The 22,220-nt window shown below is 43.6% G+C and overlaps 3 protein-coding genes across 5 annotated transcripts in view; all 3 read left to right on the top strand.

The window, feature by feature from the left end:
• Positions 1-681: 681 nt before the first annotated feature.
• The window catches only part of LOC124849314 (homeobox protein Hox-C10a-like), a 55,826-nt gene continuing 34,287 nt past the window's right edge, over positions 682-22,220 (top strand). For all 3 annotated transcript variants that reach the window (XM_035643926.2, XM_035643929.2, XM_047330863.1), the window contains exons 1-2: positions 682-1,543; positions 3,581-4,942. In XM_035643926.2, the coding sequence (XP_035499819.2) occupies positions 694-1,543; positions 3,581-3,858 (1,128 nt within the window). In that variant the 5' untranslated portion in view covers positions 682-693 and the 3' untranslated portion in view covers positions 3,859-4,942. The remainder of the gene's footprint in view (positions 1,544-3,580; positions 4,943-22,220) is intronic.
• On the top strand, positions 11,757-14,351 carry hoxc9a (homeobox C9a). Its single transcript, XM_035643937.2, has 2 exons — positions 11,757-12,401; positions 13,460-14,351. Exons 1-2 carry the CDS (start codon positions 11,858-11,860, stop codon positions 13,702-13,704), a joined length of 789 nt encoding a protein of 262 aa, XP_035499830.2. The 5' UTR covers positions 11,757-11,857; the 3' UTR covers positions 13,705-14,351.
• hoxc8a (homeobox C8a) lies at positions 17,935-21,828 on the top strand. Its single transcript, XM_035643938.2, has 2 exons — positions 17,935-18,724; positions 20,135-21,828. The coding sequence occupies exons 1-2, from the start codon at positions 18,289-18,291 to the stop codon at positions 20,449-20,451; spliced, it is 753 nt and encodes a 250-aa protein (XP_035499831.1). The 5' UTR covers positions 17,935-18,288; the 3' UTR covers positions 20,452-21,828.

The raw sequence follows: 22,220 nt of genomic DNA, 5'->3' as shown, positions 1-22,220 counted from the left end.
ACGAGAGCAGGCCGAGATTTAATTCATGCACGGAATTTTGTGCAGTAAGACACAATGTCACGTTTTCAGGCAAACACTCGATTTTCTTTAGACATAACGTCAGTGTTTAAAAACATTTTCCTTCACGTTGACCAACCCCCCCCCCCCCCCCCTCAAATTTACAAAGAGTCTCACGTCTTATCTGATTTTCTGCGAATGGACACACACCTGCTCACAGCTTACCTTGCTAAAACGGGTGGCAACAACAAAGCAAATCGATGAAAACAAACTCAAAAAAATTGACTCAAAAGCACTTTGTGACCAATCCGCGACGGCTTCATCTCCGCAACGGCGTCGGGACGAACAAAAATAAATAAAATGCAAATCACACGCTGACTAGATGAAAGTTCATTTTCACATCAGAAGTTGTGAACTTAAACAGAATTCAATTTGTCACGAGCCACGTAGTAAAAAAAGTCCCTAGGAGAAGAAAAAAAATCCCTGCTGCAGCAGTCAGTCATCCTTTGTTCTTCCTGCTGCGGGCCAGCTGTCCTTACCGGTGGTCGGTCGCTAGGTGGCGCTCTTGCTCCACCGAACTCCTCCAGCTCTCCCAACTTGACCGCGCTGACGTCACGTCAGTCTGGAGCATCAAGGCCACTTCCACGCCGCTATTGGTCTGAAAATCACATGACATGTCTCCCAGCATCCATAATTATGTTGCTGATATTTTTTTTGCACCCCCCTCCAAAAGATGTCAGCATCCTACTGTCCTTACTCTGCTGGAGAAATCCCGTAGTTCAGAGCAGTGGACACGCACCAAAGATCCCTGTGTTGCCAAATGCAAAAAAAATGTCATGTCCGAATAACATAGCGCCCGGTAACTTCCTGATGGATTCCTTAATGGGAGGATCATCTTCCTTTAGGGGTGAGGGTTATTCCAGCAACCCCGGAATGTACATCCACCCGGCTGCAGAGTACGGATACTCAGTGATGAGGAACATTGGCAAGACTGGACCATCTTCACTCTCCAAGAGGGACGAGGGTCCTCCGGCCGGCGTGCCGCTCAGCGGCTTCCAGGACGGGCCCTACCTGTCAGCTCAGCTGGCCGCATGGACCCCAGCCCCCAAAAGCAGCGGGGACGAGCAACCTGTTGCCCAGTGTTTACAACCCTGCTCGTTTCCAGCGGGTAACGTCAAAGAGGAGGCGTTTTGTTGCCTCTACCAGGATGACAGCAATGAGGGGAAGCGGACAACAGACTCGGCCACTTACATCCGGCTGGGGGACAATAGCTGCCGGCCTCAGCAAACCGCCGCCTCGGCCCGCGGCTGTTTCCAGGTGTACGGCGGGGGAAGGCCGCCGCAGGATGACCAGCGGTTCCCCTCCGGCTTCTCCCAGACACACATGGCGACATCTGTTGAATCAGCACCAGAGTCGACGATAAGCTGCGGCGAATCGGCGAAGGAGGCTGCGAGGGAAATATCACAGGCAGACGAGAGTCAGAGCAGGAAGGAAGACAAGGCAAAGAGTGACAGCTGTTCAGATAACTCGGACGGGGAATTAAAAGGTAGACTACTATTACACCCCCACCCACACTACTCCTCTCCTTCCCCTCCTCTATAACACACATGCAGACAAACGTGTGCACAAAAAATATTCCACTCGTCCTTTAATTCTGTGTGTGTGTGTGTGTGTGTGTGTGTGTGTGTGTGTGTGTGTGTGTGTGTGTGTGTGTGTGTGTGTGTGTGTGTGTGTGTGTGTGTGTGTGTGTGTGTGTGTGTGTGTGTGTGTGTGTGTGTGTGTGTCATGGCCCAATAATGTGCAGACTAGTGTAGCAGTCATATGGGCTGTGGGCATGTGACAGCAGGGGTTATGGTGCCCGTGGTATGTAACACCTTTCCATTAATGTGAGAATGTGAGATGGGCAGTTATCATTGAAATAAACACGCTCTCTCTCTCTCTCTCACACACGCACGCACGCGCACACGCACACCCACACACACACACACACTAACACAAACGCACGCATCTCACTTTCTCTTTCGCTCTCCCCCTTACTTACATGGATCATTTTACATTGTTGGACCTATAACCATTTCTTTAACAGTAATTTTGCGCCTCAGGATTCTGGTGCCGAGCCAATATGAAATTGTACGGTTTTTATCTACAGTCGAAACAATTTGGCCCTGACTTCATAAAGAAAAACAACCTCCAGTGAACATTTCTCGCTATTACATTTCAGAAATCATTAGAGATACACTTGGGCTTTCCCTGCGTCGACGCAGCAATAATTCAGACTAGATCATTTAAACCTAGTTATTTAAAAGTGAAAGCACAAAGTGTTTTTTATAAACCTTATTTATTCTAAAAGTCTTAGGTTGATAAGAATAAAACGAATTCGCCCCCCCCCCGTTTGACAAAACCACAAATGTGCATGACAAGTAAATTAACTGTTTAATTCGATTTTTTAAATTTAGCAATCACCCTCAGTTGGTTTTAAACAGGCCTGACAGCAACAACAACGATAATACAATTTATAATAATAATAATAATAATAATAATAATAATAATAATAATAATACGCCCCTAATAAATTGATGCTACAGCTATACACTTATGTTATTGCACATCGCTCTGCCCCGTTTCTGTTGTCATTGCACAAAACTGGTTTCAGTTTGTTGTTATTTATGGGTTGAGCTAAAAGCTTAACACATGATGACCAACAGGCTCCTTTTTAATTTATTTTAATTTAATTGGAAGATATAGACGAAGTCGATGGGAGTTTGTATGTTTGCAAATGTGTGTGTGTGTGTGTGTGTGTTTGTGCGTGCGTGTGTGTTTGTGTGTGTGTATTTGTGTTTGTGTGTTGTGTGTGTCCTGTTAATCCCATATGACTGAATTAAATGTTTCGACAATGATTAAATGTGGGCGACTAACTGGTTGTTCACATTAAGGTAATTATTACTGTAACCTGCGTGTGTGTGTGTGTGTTTGCAAAAAGAGGCGTTATTCCCCAGAGTCCACTACCTAATCAAGGAATTAACTGAATATGCAGCGGTGTGATGTTCGCTGCTTTCAAAGACGGGACTGGTTTCTTTGTCTTCATGTTTTCTTTTCATTTTTTTCTGATCTTGTATGACGCTACAGAGACTAACTGGTGTTTTGGGATAAACCTCCCCAACAATTTTTTTTTTCATTTGGCTCTTGTGCGCAAAAGTAATAACATTTAATGGGAGTCTGAGGTCCAACATAGACAAAAGAAGTGCTTACACACCCCGGTTTGATTTGATCTAATTATAGTCATACGTCATACAAAAGCAATTTGCGAGCAGTAGGAGTTGTAGCGTAAGGTGGGATGTTTGACGTTGTGCAGTCGTTCAAGTGAGTCACGGAGAGTCCGCATGCAGGTAAAATCTATTCTTATTAACTGCTCACTTTTGTTCCAGTCGAACTGTGTGTCCACTGTGCATTTGAGAAATGGGTGTGTACATCGCATCCATCGTGTCGATCGTGTTATATAGAGCTTCATCTCATGCACACATTTTCTAGCCGGATGTTGGCGACAGTTGACTATTGTTCTTTTGTTTCTCTCTCTCCGGTGCAGATGATTCGTCCGCGGAGAAGACAACGGGGAGCTGGTTGAAAGCCAAAAGTGGAAGGAAGAAGCGCTGTCCCTACACAAAACACCAGACGCTGGAGCTGGAGAAGGAGTTCTTGTTCAACATGTATCTGTCTCGGGAGCGCCGCCTGGAGATCAGCCGGAGTATCAACCTGACCGACAGACAGGTCAAGATCTGGTTCCAGAACAGACGCATGAAGCTCAAGAAGCTCAACAGGGAGAGTCGCGAACGGGACAAGAGTTCAGTTTACAGCTACTCCTGAGGAGACAGGCACACACACACACACACACACACACACACACACACGCACACACGCACACACTCACACTCACACTCACGTTTGCACAGGCATGTGTCATCAATGATAATCCAATGACATTGAATTATCATTCATCAATTTTCTCTTTATATTGTGACACACACACACACACACACACACACACACACACACACACACACACACACACACACACACACCCGTGCCTTCCTGAGTGAATTATGAAACTCTGCAGCCTTCAGACCAGACTTGATCTCCGGGTGAACACCTGCAGCAGCATCGGGACAGTGATGTGCTGTTGTTACCTGGTGATAATCACACACCACAACAACTCGTGGAATGCTCTTCAAGCTGTATCACTGCTAAGCTATAATGACACGTTTTGCCAGTCGTGCAGCTTCTTCCCCGGCGCGCACACACACACCGTGCACGAGACGATATTAAAGCTAAGTCATGGCAAACGGTTCCAAAACAATAAAAAAAAGAAGTGGGGAAACGGAAAGGTATTACCAACTTTGTCCTCCCCCTGGCCTATAGTGGTGGAAATGAGAGGGAGGGAGAGACACTGCGGATGAGAGGAGCAGATCATGGCAGTTTTAATAGAAGTGAGAGACCATAACGTTGATTTAAATATTATCCAGGTGACCACAGTAAGTCAAGGTCATAAAATTCTAATGTCAGGTTCGCCCTGGAAAAGCGTTGGGGGAGGATTTTATGATCTGCAAATATAATGTGCTGCAGCAGTAAAGATGCGTTTAAAGGTGTGTGTGTGTGTGTGTGTGTGTGTGCGGAGGAGGGCTAATCCACACAGTGGAGGCTGCAATGTGCAGGATCCAGCCGAGCCGCATGGGCTGCGAGCGGCGGCCGCCTCCGCCCCGGGGATAATGGAGCTTCATGGGAGCAGGAGATAAGGAAAAGATGGTGGATAGCGCGGGGGGACAGCGACCGCGACGGCTGCATGGACAATAACAACAACAACAACAACAACAACAACAACAACAAGCATCGCGGCAAACACGTGGATAACTAAACATGCCGGGAAGGCGTCTTCTGCGGGAGGCACGTGAAGGTAGGACTCGTATTTCATTAATATTTCTGCACGTCCTGCTTTTGGAAACTGTGCCACATCTGTCAGGGAGGCTCGCCTGACAGCTCCTCGCGCGCTGCACGCCTGCTCACGTTTCACACACATGGAGTCGCTGCTACTGATAAGTGTGCTGCTGATTTTTCTGTCTGTTTTGTGTTGTTGCTTGCTGATATTGCTGGCATTGTGTTTCTGGGGATACGTGCTGTGGCTGGATTGTGAAGTTTGGGACAGCTGAGCACACGTTGTGCCTTGTGCTGCTACATTGTATTTATGGGATCAGAACAATAGCACATAAAAGTTGAAACTGTTTTTTATGAGTGAACCAGCCAAGACATGCAAAGCTATCCAAGTTGCCTTCAAGCAATGATAAGAAAGTAGGCTGACTGCAGCCTGGTGTGTGGATTTTGTTTTGTGCGTGTGTGTGTGCGTGTGTGTGTGTGTGTGTGTGTGTGTGTGAGATGGTACTCGCCTTCTCTCTTTGTGCCGGGGAGTGTTAATCCTCACTTGGCGTTTGCATGCATTGTCCCTGTCCACGGAGTCTTACCCCCGTGTTTGCGCGAAGCTGGAGCGTGGTTTAGGTAGTTTCATGTTGTTGGGGTTGGCTTCCTGGCTCGGCAACAAGAAACTGCCTTGATTACGTCAGTTCGTCTTCATCAAGGGCACAATTTCCGCCGAATTACCCCCCATAGTCACCCGGGTCCCCGCAAATGGCATTGTAAATGAACTGAGCTGCGATACCTTGGACAGAGACAGAGTTTTCTTTCTTTGCTGTTATTTTTGTGGCGGGCTGTAAAACCTCCCCGAGGCTCTCAGGAGGAGAATAGGTTGTAAACAACATGGGGTAAAGTTTTAGACTGTGTTGTATTGCATCTGTCATCAGCTGTCTGCTTAGGTTTAGTGGTTTCAGCTGCTTTATGTTCAGATAGATAGACACATAGATAGATAGATAGATAGATAGATAGATAGATAGATAGACAGATAGATAGATAGGTGTTGGACTCTGATCCATTATCTTTAATATGGAGATAGCAGACAATTGATGCGTCTATTGACATTCCCATTATGTCATGTGAGCAGTCTTCTTCGTCCTCGTGACTGTTAATGCACGACTCTCTGAAATGTTCTGTATTCCACGTTTTTAAAAGATTTATGGTGAATAGAAACTTGATGTTAGAATGCACGATGATATATTATATGAAATAATTCTTGCTTTGAGCGTAACACAAGCTTCGACATACACACACATGAGGACACACCATCTTTAATGGCCGCAATCATTCAGTTATAAATCATACTTAGCTAATTAAGAACTATTGCACTCTTTTTTCCTCCAGTGAAATATCGGCTATAATTATTTCGTGCATTAAATAGCGTCACGTTTAAAAATTCTCCTTTATCATGTTTATTGCAAAGTCATAAGCGAAACCTAAATTAAAAACATTGTGTTTGCTCACAGCCCTCATTGTGTAAAATAATTCAAAGTTTACAAATGTTTCTGTATTTTGGAAATTTGACTACGGTAGCTGTCATTACAGTCCAATTGATCAGAAATATTAATATAATAGATGACACATATGGAAATAAATGTATGTTTGTTGAGTTCTTAGTATTTTGGAAGACTACTGCACACATACACACTGACCATAGGTACAGGCCTGTCTTTATTTTTGTTTTGCCTTTTACAGTAATCCATTTGATTATTGACAGCATCAATCAATACTAATGTTAAAACGGAGGTAAAATAAAGTCATTGGGGAAAATAGATCTTCAGGAAAGCTAATCTAAAAGAAACACAATAACTTATTTATGGAATAGTCTGCTCCTGTGGCGCTATCGGAATCTTTCTTTTGTTTTCTCTTTGCAACGGAGACTAGAGTCGATATATTGGTCACCATTTCCCCTTGTTTTCTCAGAACCCCCCCCCCCCCCCCCTCCCCTCCCCTCTCTGGCCGTAGTGCAACTGGAAGAGACAGTCTGGAATCCAAAGTCACTTTCATTCAGCTCAGTGAATAAGTGTCTCCCCTGGAATGCGTCAGTGACAAAGACTTTACAGCGCCGCAAACTGCCCCGAAAGCTGCACAGATTCACCCTAAAACCATATACACATAAAGCAATTTATTCCACTTTGTAGTGGCGCACCGGAACTGGAGGCTTTTCACGCAGACACTTCCTCCGGACAGCTGAAGATGTGTGACCGCCACCGGCATGATCAGACACCAGCCAACTATGCTAGAGACTTTTCTTTCTTTTTTACTTCTTTTTCTTATTTCTACATTTTTTTTCTTGGCTCGAATTAGATTTTGCTTTGTGAGATATTTATTTATTTGTGAAGCTTTTTAGTTATTAGATGATTAAGTTCAGAAGGCAAAGAGCAATAACGTTCTTTCACTGGAAGTTGTTTGTAGTATTTTGAGCATTGTTGTCGATATGGAACTCGGTGTCTTTTTATTTTGTTTTTTGAAATGACAATAATTGGGAATAATTTTCTAACCACGTGTGATGGTTTGGGATTTAAAATCAAAGCTCTTTAATGGAGCAACAGACATCAGTATTTATATGTAAAGGACACTGACATTACTTTATCTTTCTGAACTGTTGTAATGTACACATCTTTATTGATCTATAATTTGCTGTGAAACAGGGGAATTTGGTTTGAAGGGCTTTCAGTGGATCAGTCCGGATGTGGATTTATAATGAAGATGTGCGTTTGGACTTTCTGGATTTTCTGCATTCGTTTTAAGCAGCGTTTTGTTTTGGATCGCGGCCTTTTCAGATCACCACGCAGAGACTCTCGGGTTTGCGGTGGTGTCTGTTCAGCACATGCTAAGTTATATATAACTTCTGATAGTCACTTTGATATTTCCATGTGCAGAGTTTGAACCCGCGTGAAGCACTAATTGGTTGACACTGCACTGTGAGACAGATGTCCTGTTTGATGCGGAGGGTCGAGGATATTTGCTGTGCTGAGGCCAACGTGTTGTGATTATTTCATTTCATTTCATTTTTGTTGTAACGAGAAGAATAGACAACTTGCCCACACAGATGCCACCAAATTTAATAGACCGTATGTGACTAATTAAACAAAGTCACGTCACCGCACATCTTCAGAATGTGAATTTGTATTCATCCACCGCGAGGTGACTCAAAGTGGACCTGCTGATGGAGACTAATGCAAACAAATATCAGACAATGATTTCACAATGAAGATGAATCTTATCTGCGTTATCATTTAATTGGATCAGATTATCAAGACGTCGAGCTCTGTTTTTTTATATCTGCTTTTGTAAATTTAAAATAAATAAAGCATAACCTGCTATTCAAATGTTTGAATTAATCCTGATGATTTGGTCTCTTCTCTTCATGGTGCCCAGTCTCAATTAAAGCTGCTTGGTCAGTTTGATAATTTTTACCTTTTAAAAGTTAAATTTCTGAATTTTTCAACGTGCTCTGTTGTTGTGTCCTTAAATGCCTTTTCTGATCATAATTTAAAAGATGTCTGAAGCGTCAGTCAGTTCACTGCGGCGGCACAGAGACAGACAGTGGTGTTGTCCTTAAAATGGCCTGTAACTTAAACTAAAACAACACTGGCCTATATGTTAATATATGATATATATATATATATATATTCATGTATTTAAAAAATGTGTACAGCTGTCTGATTAGTATTTGTTCCGTTGTTATGAGTTGAGATCATCGGTGAGGCACATGAATTGTCAGGAACACGCTCGTGTGGCGGAATGGTCGCATCCGTTTTCAAGCATTGTTGTTGCCGTCACTGATTAAGTCCTTGTTGTCAACACATGAAGTTTGCATTTGAGGACATGTCCAGTCCGACTTGTACCAAGATGAAAACACAGAGTGGAATACTTTTAATCCTAGAAAGTCTAATCATAGACAGTCAGACTGGAGCCTCCAGAGGCTAATTTTTGTAAAGTATTAATAAAAAATACATAACTTGGCCAAAGACAAACTCAAAGTTCCTCTGAAAACAAACAGTTTTGTGTCATTGTGTCCTAAACTTTTTAAGCACGCACTGTTGACGTGTTTATCAATTTCTATTCTTTGTTCCCATGGTGATGCTGGATAATATATTGTGTGTTCTAAACGGAAAATTATAAACCTATTACTCTTTTCTTTGTTCGGCGTGTGCAGGGGTGTGTTTTCATATTTTGAATATGATGCAACGATATGAAAGGGAGGGGGAAAAAGGTTTATCGGTGCAGCAAATACGCTGATGTTTGGCAGTAAAACATTTGATTGGTCTCGTTGCAGTTTCAGTTTGGTTGGAACAGGTACGAGAAACAGAAAAGAAGAAACGATAGAGGAATATTTAATGGTGAAGTTTTTATTATAGCTCATTAAACATGGATAAACAGTAGACGGGGTGGGGGGGGGGAATAATTCCTAACATCTCACTTATAGACAGACACACACCCAACCACACACACACACACACACACAGGGGGAAACAACATAACGTATTTCGCTGGATTACGGTGGATATGGCCGTATGACTATATCATATATTTATGTGACCATGTGTTTTTGTAATAAACGATTAGCAGCACATTTCCACTCGGCTTCAATGGCAGCAGTTAAATTAACGGACTCGGACCTTCAACCCTTAAATAACACCCAACTCTCACAGAGACCTGGTGAGGTAACTGTAAGTCAACGGCTTTACTGCGGCGAATATTTGACTCGCCGCAGCCTGCGTGGCGCATTCATCAGCGCACTCCAGGATGTCGTTTGGCGCAGTCCGGGTTCAGGTCTGGCGTCTGGCCTTTTAAATTTCATGGTTGAAACTGAACTCAGCAGCCATGACACACATCACCGCGCTCTCCCTGGTACGTCGACCGATCACATTTATGTTATATACGCCACTATATTGAATATCACACCAGTTCTTTCATGAGCGTGACAAATCTATTCTGACTAAAAGTTGGTTTCAGTTGACAAATTGGTGACGTCATTGGACCCGACGGCTGAGATTTTTTGTTTCTAAATCCATGCATCGTTTTCATACAATATGCACCACACTCATAAATATCACGTTGGGAACTGGAATTCATTTTAAAAGTTTGTCTCTTTGGGTTCTTTGGTCAAACTGTCATTTCGCACTTGGCGCCTCGTGGAAACACAGTGCGCCCGGTTTGAGTTAATTTCAGTTCATGGTGAACTGTGGTCTGTTCGGCTGCACCACGATAATTTCACTCTTTCTCATAACAACTGTCTGATATGCACAACCTTACATACATATATTCTTCGTCTCAAAGTTTAATTGGCCTTGGTTATGTCTGTCTGTCCTGTACTAACCACTTGTCCACAGCATAAAAAACAATATAAAATGTCAGCAGCAATTATGAAACTCCATCGTACATGTTAAACCCCAGACAAACACATCAAAACCACAGGAAGAGAAACAAAACACACACACACACACACACACACACACACACACACACACACACACGTCAGCATCACCGTTTCTTTTCCAAAATGCACAACTCCACTCCCGCACCACGCCACAGAAAGAAATATCACACGTGCTGCTCTTAGTGGGATTTACCACAATGCACCAGCCCCTGCCTCATCCAGTCTGCACACAGATGCGTTTAACTTTCATTATTTATGGCACAATTAGTCTAATTGTGTTCCCCAGTGACACTGGTGGTGCCTTCTTCGGTCACTTCAACGCCATATTCGTATATTGTTTCAATTTGGCCGTGTCGCTGCAGCCCCTGCAGCAGAGTTCAGGGTTGTTTTTAACTGACAAGCTACACGAGTATATACTGAAGAACGAACACAGCGACGTCCAGCAACCAGATACAACAGTAACTTTACCCCAATTATAAGAGCTTTCATCTCTTCTTTTATTTTACCTCCTCTGCTCTGCCGCCTCCCCTGTCCTGTCCTCGGCCTTTCCTGTCGTGTGAATTGTTTCATGCGTTTTCAGTGGTGGTGGGTGTTTTTTTTTTTAATGTTGAGCGGGGAAACCCGGATGTCGTCTTATTAACGACACGTTTATGAACAATCAAATGGTCCTCGTTAAAATTTATTGACGGGCATAAAAACATGAACGGTCACCAGCCGAATATAGCCCGCTTGTAGTGGGCTGCTTGTCAAGAATCTTGAATCCCCTCCTCTCGCCTATCTCCGCAAATCCCATTTAGGAAATGTTTGGTTTTGTTGCGCCCTCGTTAAAACGGTGCAAACTTTATTGTCGTAGTGTCCCGCATCCCGCGTTTAAGATTCCTTTCCTCTCGCCCGGGTCTATTTTTAAACACTGTGAAGCCTCCTCTCTCTATTAAGAAATTAACAGCATTCCGCAGGAAGTTATAAAAAGCCCCACGCGTTATCAAACGCGCCCCTGGTTTAATAAAGGATAAAAGTCGTCAACGATTCAATAAACACTCGAAGGCTGTAATACTATTCCGCGCAGCAACGCGGGGCTACGGTGGATTTCACCAGACAGAGATTGATTACACCATCAAATAGTGCCCTGCTCGCTCTCAGACGTAATGTGCCCTGGTCTGCTCTGCGGCTGCAAACATCCACCAGTGTCACCACGGCGGTATATACATATACACATATTCCCTTCGTACAGAAACACGGTTGTGGAAGTTACCTCCGATTACGTCCGGGAAAAGGAGCGAAAGAGCACAATCTTTAATCCGATTTATGTGCATTGGGATCCCAGGGTAAGTGGCGCATTGATCCACTGTACAATTTTTGTGGGGGTAAATATAATCACGTGTCGGCGAGGCAGCCAATGGCAGCCGGGGGAGCGTTGAGAAAATAATTACCTGCCTTGATTGTTCTATGGCTAGATAAAAAAGTACACATACACTCCATATAATAATCGGATGCATGTAAACGAGTCGTGGAGGCTTCGACATGTCGACCACGGGTCCCATAAGTAATTATTACGTGGACTCCTTGATCAGCCATGAGAACGAGGATGTCCTCGCTGCGACTCGGTTCTCGGCGCCCGGTTCGCACCCAGCCGGCCCTCGTCCGACGTCCCTAGTGCCGGAGTGCTCTGACTATCCTTCCTGCAGCTTCGCGCCCAAGCCACCCGTCTTCTCCACCTCCTGGACCCCCGTACACTCCCAGTCCTCAGTGGTTTACCATCCATACAGTCACCAACCCCACATAGGCACAGACTCGAGGTACGTGCGGTCATGGCTGGAGCCGATATCAGGCGCCGTGACTTTCCATGGCTATCCGGGCAACGGCAGGCACTACGGGCTGAAGCCCGACGCCTTTCAGGAGCACAGAGCCGGCGAGTGCCTCGGCTCCGGCGGACGGACCTACACGGATTATCTGTACTGCTCATCCGCTGACATGCGGGACAAGACGCCGCAGAACATGCCCTCCCCCGAGTCGGAGCTCCTGGCTTCGGGGAAACATAAAGACGAGAAGTCGGAGCTGGATCCGAGTAAGTTCAAGCTCCCGCAGTCTTTTACAACCGCGTGGGCGTTTTCCTTTTTCTTTGGTTTTGGATATTGTGTTAAAAACTGCTTTCGCTTAGAGGCGTTTTGAACGTCCCGCATGAAGGGAGATTATAAACGGTTTCACCCTGTGTTGCTCCGAGTCGCCTCTGCTCGTGGGGGGAAGCTTTAGGAACTATAAAGGACAAACGCTATTAGGCTAAAATTGGGGCCATAAAGGCAGACGGGGTTGTAAACATGGACTCAAACCCACAGGAAGACGTTGAATTTGGAAAAAAAGATGTTGCATATAGTGGGAAAACCAGTTTAAGGGGCTCTGTCTTATGAATTATATTTTTTTAAAGTGAACAACCGACACATGAATCAATATTCATCAGTAAATGCTTTATGGTGCATTTTTACGAGCATATTTTGACCCCACGCGCCGAGTTTTTTTTTATTATAATGTAGGCCGTGGACAACCCACACTTTGGCTCCATTTGAATCCCACTGACAAAGAAAAACAACTTAATTCACCCGCATCATATTTGAGAAGATGATATGCAAATAGTTACATCTGAAAAAAATCTGCCATTTCACCGCGGCTCCAAAACCAATTCACATGACTCCTGCAGCACCACTTGAGGAATGTCGGGACACACTAGAAGGACTTTCACCACGGACCTGTAACGGCTTGAACTACTGGCCATTTTATGGGCCAATAAAGTGAATAAGCGCATTGAGTATTTTTACGACTGTGTGACTCACAAGTTAAAGTGACAAGGAAGCGAATCAGTGTAGCAAGAGTCTGAATCTGTCGTCAAAGTGTTCCAATGGTAAACAACACAGATCCGTGTGATTTGACATTGTTAATTGAGCCATCATCATCATATCTTGTACATACGCCCACGGTATTGCTGTAAATCCAGGCGCACGTTTTTTTTTCTTTCTCCAAATGTCATTTGTCACAGTTTCCTCTCCGAATGTGTCACTGTGTTGCCCCCCCCCCCCCCCCCCCTTATTTTTATTTTTATTTTCACGGTGTTTTTAATTTTTAAATTTGCAGACAACCCTGTGGCAAATTGGATACACGCCCGCTCCACAAGGAAGAAGCGATGCCCTTACACAAAGTACCAGACTCTCGAACTGGAGAAGGAGTTTCTGTTCAACATGTACCTCACGAGGGACCGCCGGTACGAGGTCGCGAGGGTCCTGAATCTGACCGAGAGGCAGGTCAAAATCTGGTTCCAGAACCGGCGGATGAAGATGAAGAAGATGAACAAAGAGAAGAACGACAGGAAAGAACAATAACGCGGACTGTAGTCTGATCACCACATGGACAGCACAGATGCACCAAAACACACGATGACCCCCTCCTCCTCCTTTCTCCTCCTCTTCATATTTATCACTCTGTTGGATTTTGTATTATTAACCTTAAGTTCGACACTGTTTGATGCAGATTATGTTATTTTTCCAGTGCACAATTATGCGTCAAACGTCAAAGAAATAAAAAAGAGAAACAAAAAAAGGAGACGATTACATTGTGTTTTCACTTTGAAATACCTTTATATATATATAAATATATATATATATATATATAATTTTTCTTGTAATAGAAAATTATACAAGCGCAGTCTGGCGACCTACCGCTGAAACTGCCCGAAGAAAGAAAATACTTGAATTCTTATGAATTTCAAAAAACTCATAATTTATGATGTCAACGTTTACGTCTTTTGTACACGTTGTTGTTGTTGTTGCAGGTGTATTTTTTGTACAGACACCGAACATCTGCGATCGGACTCGCTTTTCTTGTAATTTTAATTTTTTTGTGATATAGTTGTTGCTGTATTTGTGCATCTCTTTCTCTCTTTATTTTTTTTCTTCTTTTGGATTGTAGTCTATGCGTTTAATTATAGAGTGTAGATGTAGACCTCTGCAAATATAAACATAACCACTGAGCTGCTTGTATTCTGTGTTTATTGGGGACATCGTTGTTTGGGACATTCAGTAACGAGCACGCGGCTCTGCACAAAGGGCCCCAACAAACTACTGAACCTCTACTCAAATATTTGGCTGATTAAAAATAGTGGCGTTACCAAATCCCCATTACACTGGCGAGGCTGCCCATGGGGAACACATTAGCTTTCTTTCCCCTCATTAAGTCTTCCTCTCGTGTGTTTTTCCATCTCTCCAAGTACAGCTCAGGCCTACACGAGCTCTGCCGCGGCGAGTAACAACGAAGCCGAAAAACGCAACGGCGTCAGCGCCAGTTGAGACTTCAGCAGGACAGAATTCTTTTCACCTCAGCGGTGCATAGCTTTGTATAATTGATTTATTAGGACTGTTTCCTCTCTTGACAACATACACGTACAGTTGTGCACACATGCTAATGGGTATGTGTATACACATCAAATAAACTCGCAAATAGCCACGTGCAGGGGGGGGGGTGCATCTTCTAAAGAAACAATACAAGTAAGAACCGTTTTGCTGCAGTGAATTCTTCCTACTGTCGTCTACAGTCATATTAATATCGGGGAGCTACAGCAGTAGCCCATAGTACCCATTAAACTACACAATACATTGTTACAAGAGGACATTTAAATGTAACCGAGGCACGTGTGACATGTATCTAATCGGTGCCGAATACACCCAGAAATGTGTGTGCAAATGTCACATTTCCAAAACAGGCCGATACATTTGTCCATATTAGCCACTGCGGGGAAGTATTTCCTTTCTATACTCCTGAATGAGTCGTCGTCGAAACGAGAGTATATTGGTCCACACAAGGCGTTCCAGAAAAATCTCGGGACAATTTGAGCAGCTGAGTTTTTAGGTGAGAGACAATTTCCCATGTCTCGCATTTGTTTCCTGGGGTTCGGCCTAAATTGCCTTTTTGTGGTGACAAACAATGCGGACAGGATGCGGCGGTTTCAAAAGCCCAATCCAGCACGTTTCCGCTCCTGCTCGCACACAAAAAAAGAAAATGCCAGTTTTACAGCCCCTGTTGGAGCTCGGGCTGTTTGTCTCAAATGCAGACGAACAAAGCAAACTCGACTAACTGGCTAGACGTCTGGGCTAAATTACTTTATGGTTCTAATGGACGGTGGTGGTGATGGTGGTGGACGCGTTCAAAGGAGAGTCATGCGCACTGGTTCGGGGGGACTTAAGCCTGCATGGGCCCATCCGCAGCCCCTCTGCACTTCATCACATAAGTGGGCTATTAGCCTACAATTAGATGGGGGAAAAGTCAATAGTTATTGTTTCATAAATATGGAACATGCTGCAGAAACACTGCTGTCTCTGGTGTGTAGCAGCAGGTATAGCGGTCACCACATTACGCGGTAAAGCGCAACGAACTATTTTCGAGCCAGTTGTACAAAAAGAGAGTTTGAGGCCATTGTGGTTAGCGATGTGGTGGTAAACAGCTGTTTTATTTAAGGCAAAACAAGACAACGAACACACAGGGTTTGGACAAATGCAGAAGGGAGATCCTCTCTGTCCACATCACCGCTATGTTCTGATTGGTGGAGTCGCTCAGGTTTAGGGACACGTTCGGACACTAGATGACGCTGTTGGTCCATGTTTTGAGCAGAGTCTGTGTGCTGAAGGGCTTTTCTTTTTCTTTTCTTTTTTACGGCTCTGTGGCTTTGCTCAAGAATGAATAGCAACCTATCGATGACAAAATGACAGATATGGTCACCCACCGCATTTTGTGTAATAGGCCACAGAGCAGCTCCCCGGAATGCAGCGAGCTGGTTGTTATGTTGGAAACAGAACGTTTGAATATATTGTTTTTTAGCATTATACATTTTATTTTTATTTGCTATCATTATTATTATTTATTAAGTTTTCCTCTTTTGTTGCCGGTTATTTATATAAGTTTTTTCTACTTGTCTGGTTTTTAAAATATATATTTTTCCAATGTCCCTTAATTCATGAGTTAATGGGGCTGATATATTTTATTTTCTATACGTTTTTTTTTTAATTACTACACCTTGTTGTGCCCTTAAAATCTGATAGTTGAGCTCAGATGGGATCTAGTTTTAATTACAGGCAACAATATCTGCATTTATACAAGCTGATACAAAATCATGTGCCGCGTTTGTGTCTTGATATCTTTTTCCCTAATTGTTTATTTTCCATTTTCCATTTTCCATGATGTCAATTTTTTTTTAAAAAATTAAAAAAAATACAAAAAAACAACCCCACTAAAAATATAATTAATGACGAGCCAGGAACCATTCAAAAATATATAAAGGGTACTTTAATAACAGTCGTTAAATGTAAAATGGCATCAGTAACATCACATACAATAAGTAGCAACACTGACACACAAACAACGGTATTTATTTATTTACACCATACAACCACAAAACATGATATAATAATAATAATAATAACAACAACAACAGTAATAATAGTAATAATATGTCATTACACACATTTTCAACAGAGCTACCTGCTCATTTGTATACTTCCTACTTGACAGTGTCACATCTGCACCAGCGGTTCAAAGTACCCGAGAAATGTGCACCCATGATTGGCAATCTGCATATTTATAGAGTGTGAAAGGTCTATAAATTCGCCTCGTGCGCCTTTCATATTTTACGATGATGCGTATAAAACGTCAGTAACCTCACAAAAACCACACTGGCATATTTGGAGAGGGAGAGAGAGAGAGAGAGAGAGAGGTGGGGGAGAGAGGGGGAGACCATACGACTATTGAACTGGGAAATGAGTGCGCGCTGATTGTAGCTAAACATCCCATGTAAAATTTTATGAACTCCTCCATGTGGGAGATTTACTGCTCATCCTCGTCAGTTTTACGGGGTCAGTAAGTGGCACCTAGTATTCACAGGTCGTGTTTAGATTTGCGTGTGTCGGTGTTTTACAGCGCACGGTGCAAAGTGTGTCGCTCTGCTCTTTACCCACGACCAGAATGGGTTTGGTCTTCAACTCGAATCATCGTTCCACTTGTCAGTGCCTCTTGCAGTCACAGCCTCGGTTTTATCTTTGCCCACAGTTGTTTTTAATTTTTTATATTCTACATTCTGCTCCTCATTAGCTCCCAGATGCAGCGCTGACCCACGTGAGCCAGTAAAAGGTCAACACATTTCTGGGAATTAGTGCGTAACCTTCAGTCGGGCCCGAGAGGGCAAACACCGGCTCGTCACAGCTTCGTCCGTTCACAAAGAGGGAAGCTCTGCTGTCTGCTGCTCCGTGCAAAGACAACAAGCTCAACTATAAATTCAGACGCTGGTGGAAATGCATCCATGCTTTCACAGTCTTTATATTTTAACCATTCCCCAACTGCATGGATCAGCTTGGCCTCTTTCTTTTTTTGCAATAAATACAACATTGATCACATTTAAAGCCTCTTGGGTTGTTGGTTATGATTAGTGTAGCTCCTCTCAAGGTGGATATACGTAGGGGCCACGTCTGACCGGTCGCAGAAATATGAAGGGGTGGGGGCGGAGGAGGGTGGTGGGGGTGTGGGGACGCCAGCGGTGGGGGTGGTTGGGTGGGAAGCTAAAAAAAAAAAAAAGAATGAAAAGAGCAGCGCCTGTGACTGTGTCGGTCGAGCAAGTCAGCTTTAACCTTAAAGCTATAACGCACATCCAAAAGCACGAGCCATGAGCCGGGATTGAGCCTGCGAAAACCCAGAGAGAGGAAGAAAAAAAAAACCCCACTCACGACTGCGAGAGCAATCCGATGAGAGGAACGGCTCAGAGAGAGTGAGCTGCCGTAGATTGTCCAAAGGGGCAGCGTTTCTCCTAGTTCCGGTTTGTCTGCCTGTGTGCGCTGTGCGAGTTGGGACCCTAAACAAAAGGCTGCCATCATCCTAAAGGAGATATTCAGCTGCGAGGGAGCCCGTCTGCTTGATGCCAACCAAACATGAGCTCTTATTTTGTTAACCCTCTTTTTTCCAAATACAAAGGCGGCGAGTCACTGGAGCCAACTTACTACGACTGCAGGTTTCCACAAAGCGTCGCCCGCAGCCACACGCTGGTCTACGGACCCGGAGCAGCCGCGCCGGGCTTTCAGCACCCGTCCCATCATGTGCAGGACTTTTTCCATCACGGGACCACTGGGATCTCGAATCCCGGATACCAGCAAAACCCCTGCGCCTTGGCTTGCCACGGAGACGCAACGAAATTTTATGGATATGAAGCCCTTCCGAGGCAAACGCTTTATGGTACCCAGCAAGACGCAAGCCTAGCGCAATACCCAGACTGTAAATCGTCGAGCAGCTCTAACCCCGGAGAAGGACAAGGCCACTTAAATCAAAACTCCTCTCCCAGTCTTATGTTTCCTTGGATGAGACCCCACGGTCAGAATCGTACAATTATTTCCTATTCTTTTCTGTGTTGCTTGGTGCGCGCGCGCGCGCGCCTCAGTGTCAGTGTGTGTGTGTGTGTCTGCCTGTGAGTGTATGTATCTGCATGTGTGTTGAATACGCCTGAGTGTGTATATGTACGAGTGTGTCTGTAAACCATAAAACGACATAAGTCGGGGAACATGATGGGGCACATTCAACCTGTACTGCAGGTTGCTGCTGCTCCTCTGCAGCACATGTCCACACAGGGCTGAGCTGTTGCTTTTCCAAAAGTGCCTTTAAAACAGGGAACCGCTGATCACAGCTCATGACACCAGCTCTTTGAAGTCAATTATCGTTCACATAAGATATTTCACAAACTCCGAGGGCGCTGGGGAGGGGAAGGGACGAATAAGTCATAAGTTTAAAATATGATGCTACACACACGCGCACATACACGCACACGCACACACACACACGTACCAGTAGAAGCATGCCGAGTGACAGCAGGGTTAGCTGAGACACAGCATGCCCCCGGTTTATCCAGAATCCGGGTTTTAAGGATTTGGGGGGCGTAATTTGACCCGCAGGCCCACTGTGGCTCAGACTCCCATACAGCCATAATCATAAAGGCTTTGTAGATATTACCTCTTCCATTCACGGGTCATCATGTTCAGGCTATCAGGCTACATTAACCCCACACAGGTGTGAGCTTCATTTCTATCTGCTTCACAGACATTTAACATCAGCCTGCCCCCCATCTGTTGTAACAGTGCAGCTTTTTTTCATCATCCATCTTCTTCTCTCTCTTTATTCATTTTTACATTTTGTTTTACTCTAGTGTGTGTGTGTGTGTGTGTGTGTGTGTGTGTGTGTGTGTGTGTGTGTGTGTGAGAAAGAGAGACATGAGCTGTTGCTAGTGAGGAAACCCATCCTATTTACTGTAAACAGGCTTAAATCTAATGGAATATCAGGTTTGTTTGTATGGGTTTCACAAATGGGAATTATAGATATTAATTCATAACTGATAGCCACACTCACATGAAAAAATACACACACAGAAGTACGTAGTCTACTTATACTCACCAAGTTAGTCTCTGCTGAAGTGGGCGTTAAAGTTGCACCAGGCAGCTGAACACTCCTGCAGACAGAAGTGTAAATTGCACAAACATTACTGGAAATTATTATCACTTAAAAGACTATTATTTTAAAATTCCTTTCAGATATAACTGTCATTGAAAACGTAGACTTTAAAATAGAGGCTTGGGTGTGACTGAACTCTGCTACTATGATTGCTATTCATGCAGATTGAAAAAAGATGTAGTGCAGAATTAATTATAAGTCATCTATTTTGGTATTATTTTTTTTTTTTTAATGGGGAACCTTGGTCAGTGCAGCTAACCTCTGGCTTTATTTCATTCTAAGCCCCAGGAAGAAGGAATGGGAGGCAAACCTACAGTCGCTACCAAACTCTCGAACTGGAGAAGGAGTTTCTCTTCAACCCTTACCTGACCCGCAAGAGGAGGATCGAGGTGTCCCACGCCCTGAGCCTCACCGAGCGGCAGGTGAAGATTTGGTTTCAGAACAGAAGGATGAAGTGGAAAAAAGAGAACAACAAAGACAAGTTTCCGGGTCAGAGGGGAGAGGCCGAAGCCGAGGGCGAGGAGGAGGGCAACGAGGACGGTGAAGGGGAAGAGGCAGAAGAGAAAGAAGCGGAAGAGAAAGAAGAGACCAAGGAGTGATTTTATGGTCCTTTTTATGGTTATATGGCTGAAAAAAGGAAGAAGAAAAAGAGGTCCCATAAACAGACGAAGAGTCACAAGGAGGCAGAGAGCGTCAACTTTATGACCACCCTTTCATTTTGTCAAGAGGGATCAGGAATCCCACCAATATTGCTGTCATAAATAGACAAAAAAATCCCCCTTCTCACGATTATCCTAACACGATTTGCCATTTGAATATTTTTCTGTAGAAGCTCCAGGAGCTTGTAGAATATTTTCTTTGGTAGAAATGTCACCCTGGCTACAAAAAAAAAGAAGAAAAAAAAGGGGGGGGGGGGGGGTAGTTCTAAAACGCATGTTAGATGGAAAATGGCTTAGCTATTATTATTATTATTCTAATTATTCTATTTCTTTTTTTTACTTTTACACATTTGCTTTTAATAATAACAGCATCAACAGCATAGCCAAGTGAGATGAAAACACGACCAACGCCGACCTGTGTTGTAAATAGATTATAGCCTACAATTAAAAAAAAAACACACTAAAAAACAAACATCATTTCAGAGTAACCTTTGCGAAATTGTGAGATGTAGGCCTATAACTTAGTAGTAAGTGTTCACACATCCTCGCAGCAGTTGCATTGGCTCCCGGCCTGTGTACAAACCACCACGTTTTATTATTCTTAGTGTTACTGTAACTGTTTGACTCGTTTTCATGTGAATGGCCGAGACAAGGATCGCCATTTAGCTCCTCAGACGTCTTTTTTTCTAGGATTACCAGGGAAATGCAATCGTTTGAAATCCTTTGATGCTACCTAAAAAAAAACCTGGGGAAATTGCAATAGAGATTTCTGAATATAGAGATTTCATATGGTTTTTTTTGATTTTTAAAAAGTGTTCTATATCGACCTTATATCATTAAGTTATGTATGTAGCATTTACCCAATATTACAATATACACTTGTTGAAGACAATTTGTGAGTCTTGGGAAGACAATTAGCTCCAAGCCAAGCGAACAAGTTCGAGATTGTACCACGGCACTACCTAAACTCAGAGCCTTGCCTCCGCAGAATTTATATTCCACACTTCCGGCATCGCTCTGATTTGATTGCAAAGCTATTTCCCCCAACAACTAAAACTGCCTATGACGCACATTTTAATGTGTATGATAATACCTGCTACAATTACAACGATTTTTAAAGTAAGGGAATTTTTATTTCAATGTGCTGGTGATATAGCGTATAGTTGTTTTGCACTGAATATAATCTTTATGTACGTCTTGTTATATATTGATGTGAACAATATGCTCGTTTCCTGGTGTTTCTCCATGTGAAAGACGGATTTGTGTGTCCCCGCCATTGTTGATGTAAAATCACGAATAAACAAGATGGCATCACGATCATTTCTATTTTTTTTTATTAATATTGCCGCCTCGGTTACTGCAAGTATCCCCACTCTTACCAGACAAACACGCAGCCAAACGAGGCGCATCGCCTTCATGCCTCGACTGAAAAGTCATAATCGAGTGTAATGTTGTTTTACTTATTTTTAGCATTTTGCCAGTTTAGAGCTTCTCTCTCAAGCGGTATATACTTATATATAACACGAACGTCCAGATCTCAGGACCCCCCCCCCTCAGCTTTCAAATCGGATCAAACTTCCACAAGTAATTTGGCACAAATAATCAACAACAAGGACATGGCGTTGATGTTTTCACGATGGGCTCTTTTAATTTCCAGCCCATATGCGTCCAGACCATTTAATGGCGGCGGCTGCAGGGCAGAGGAGGCC

The sequence above is a fragment of the Scophthalmus maximus genome, chromosome 3 (genome assembly GCF_022379125.1).
Source record: "Scophthalmus maximus strain ysfricsl-2021 chromosome 3, ASM2237912v1, whole genome shotgun sequence".
Classification (NCBI taxonomy): domain Eukaryota; kingdom Metazoa; phylum Chordata; class Actinopteri; order Pleuronectiformes; family Scophthalmidae; genus Scophthalmus; species Scophthalmus maximus.
This window is presented reverse-complemented; position numbering and strand designations above follow the sequence as displayed.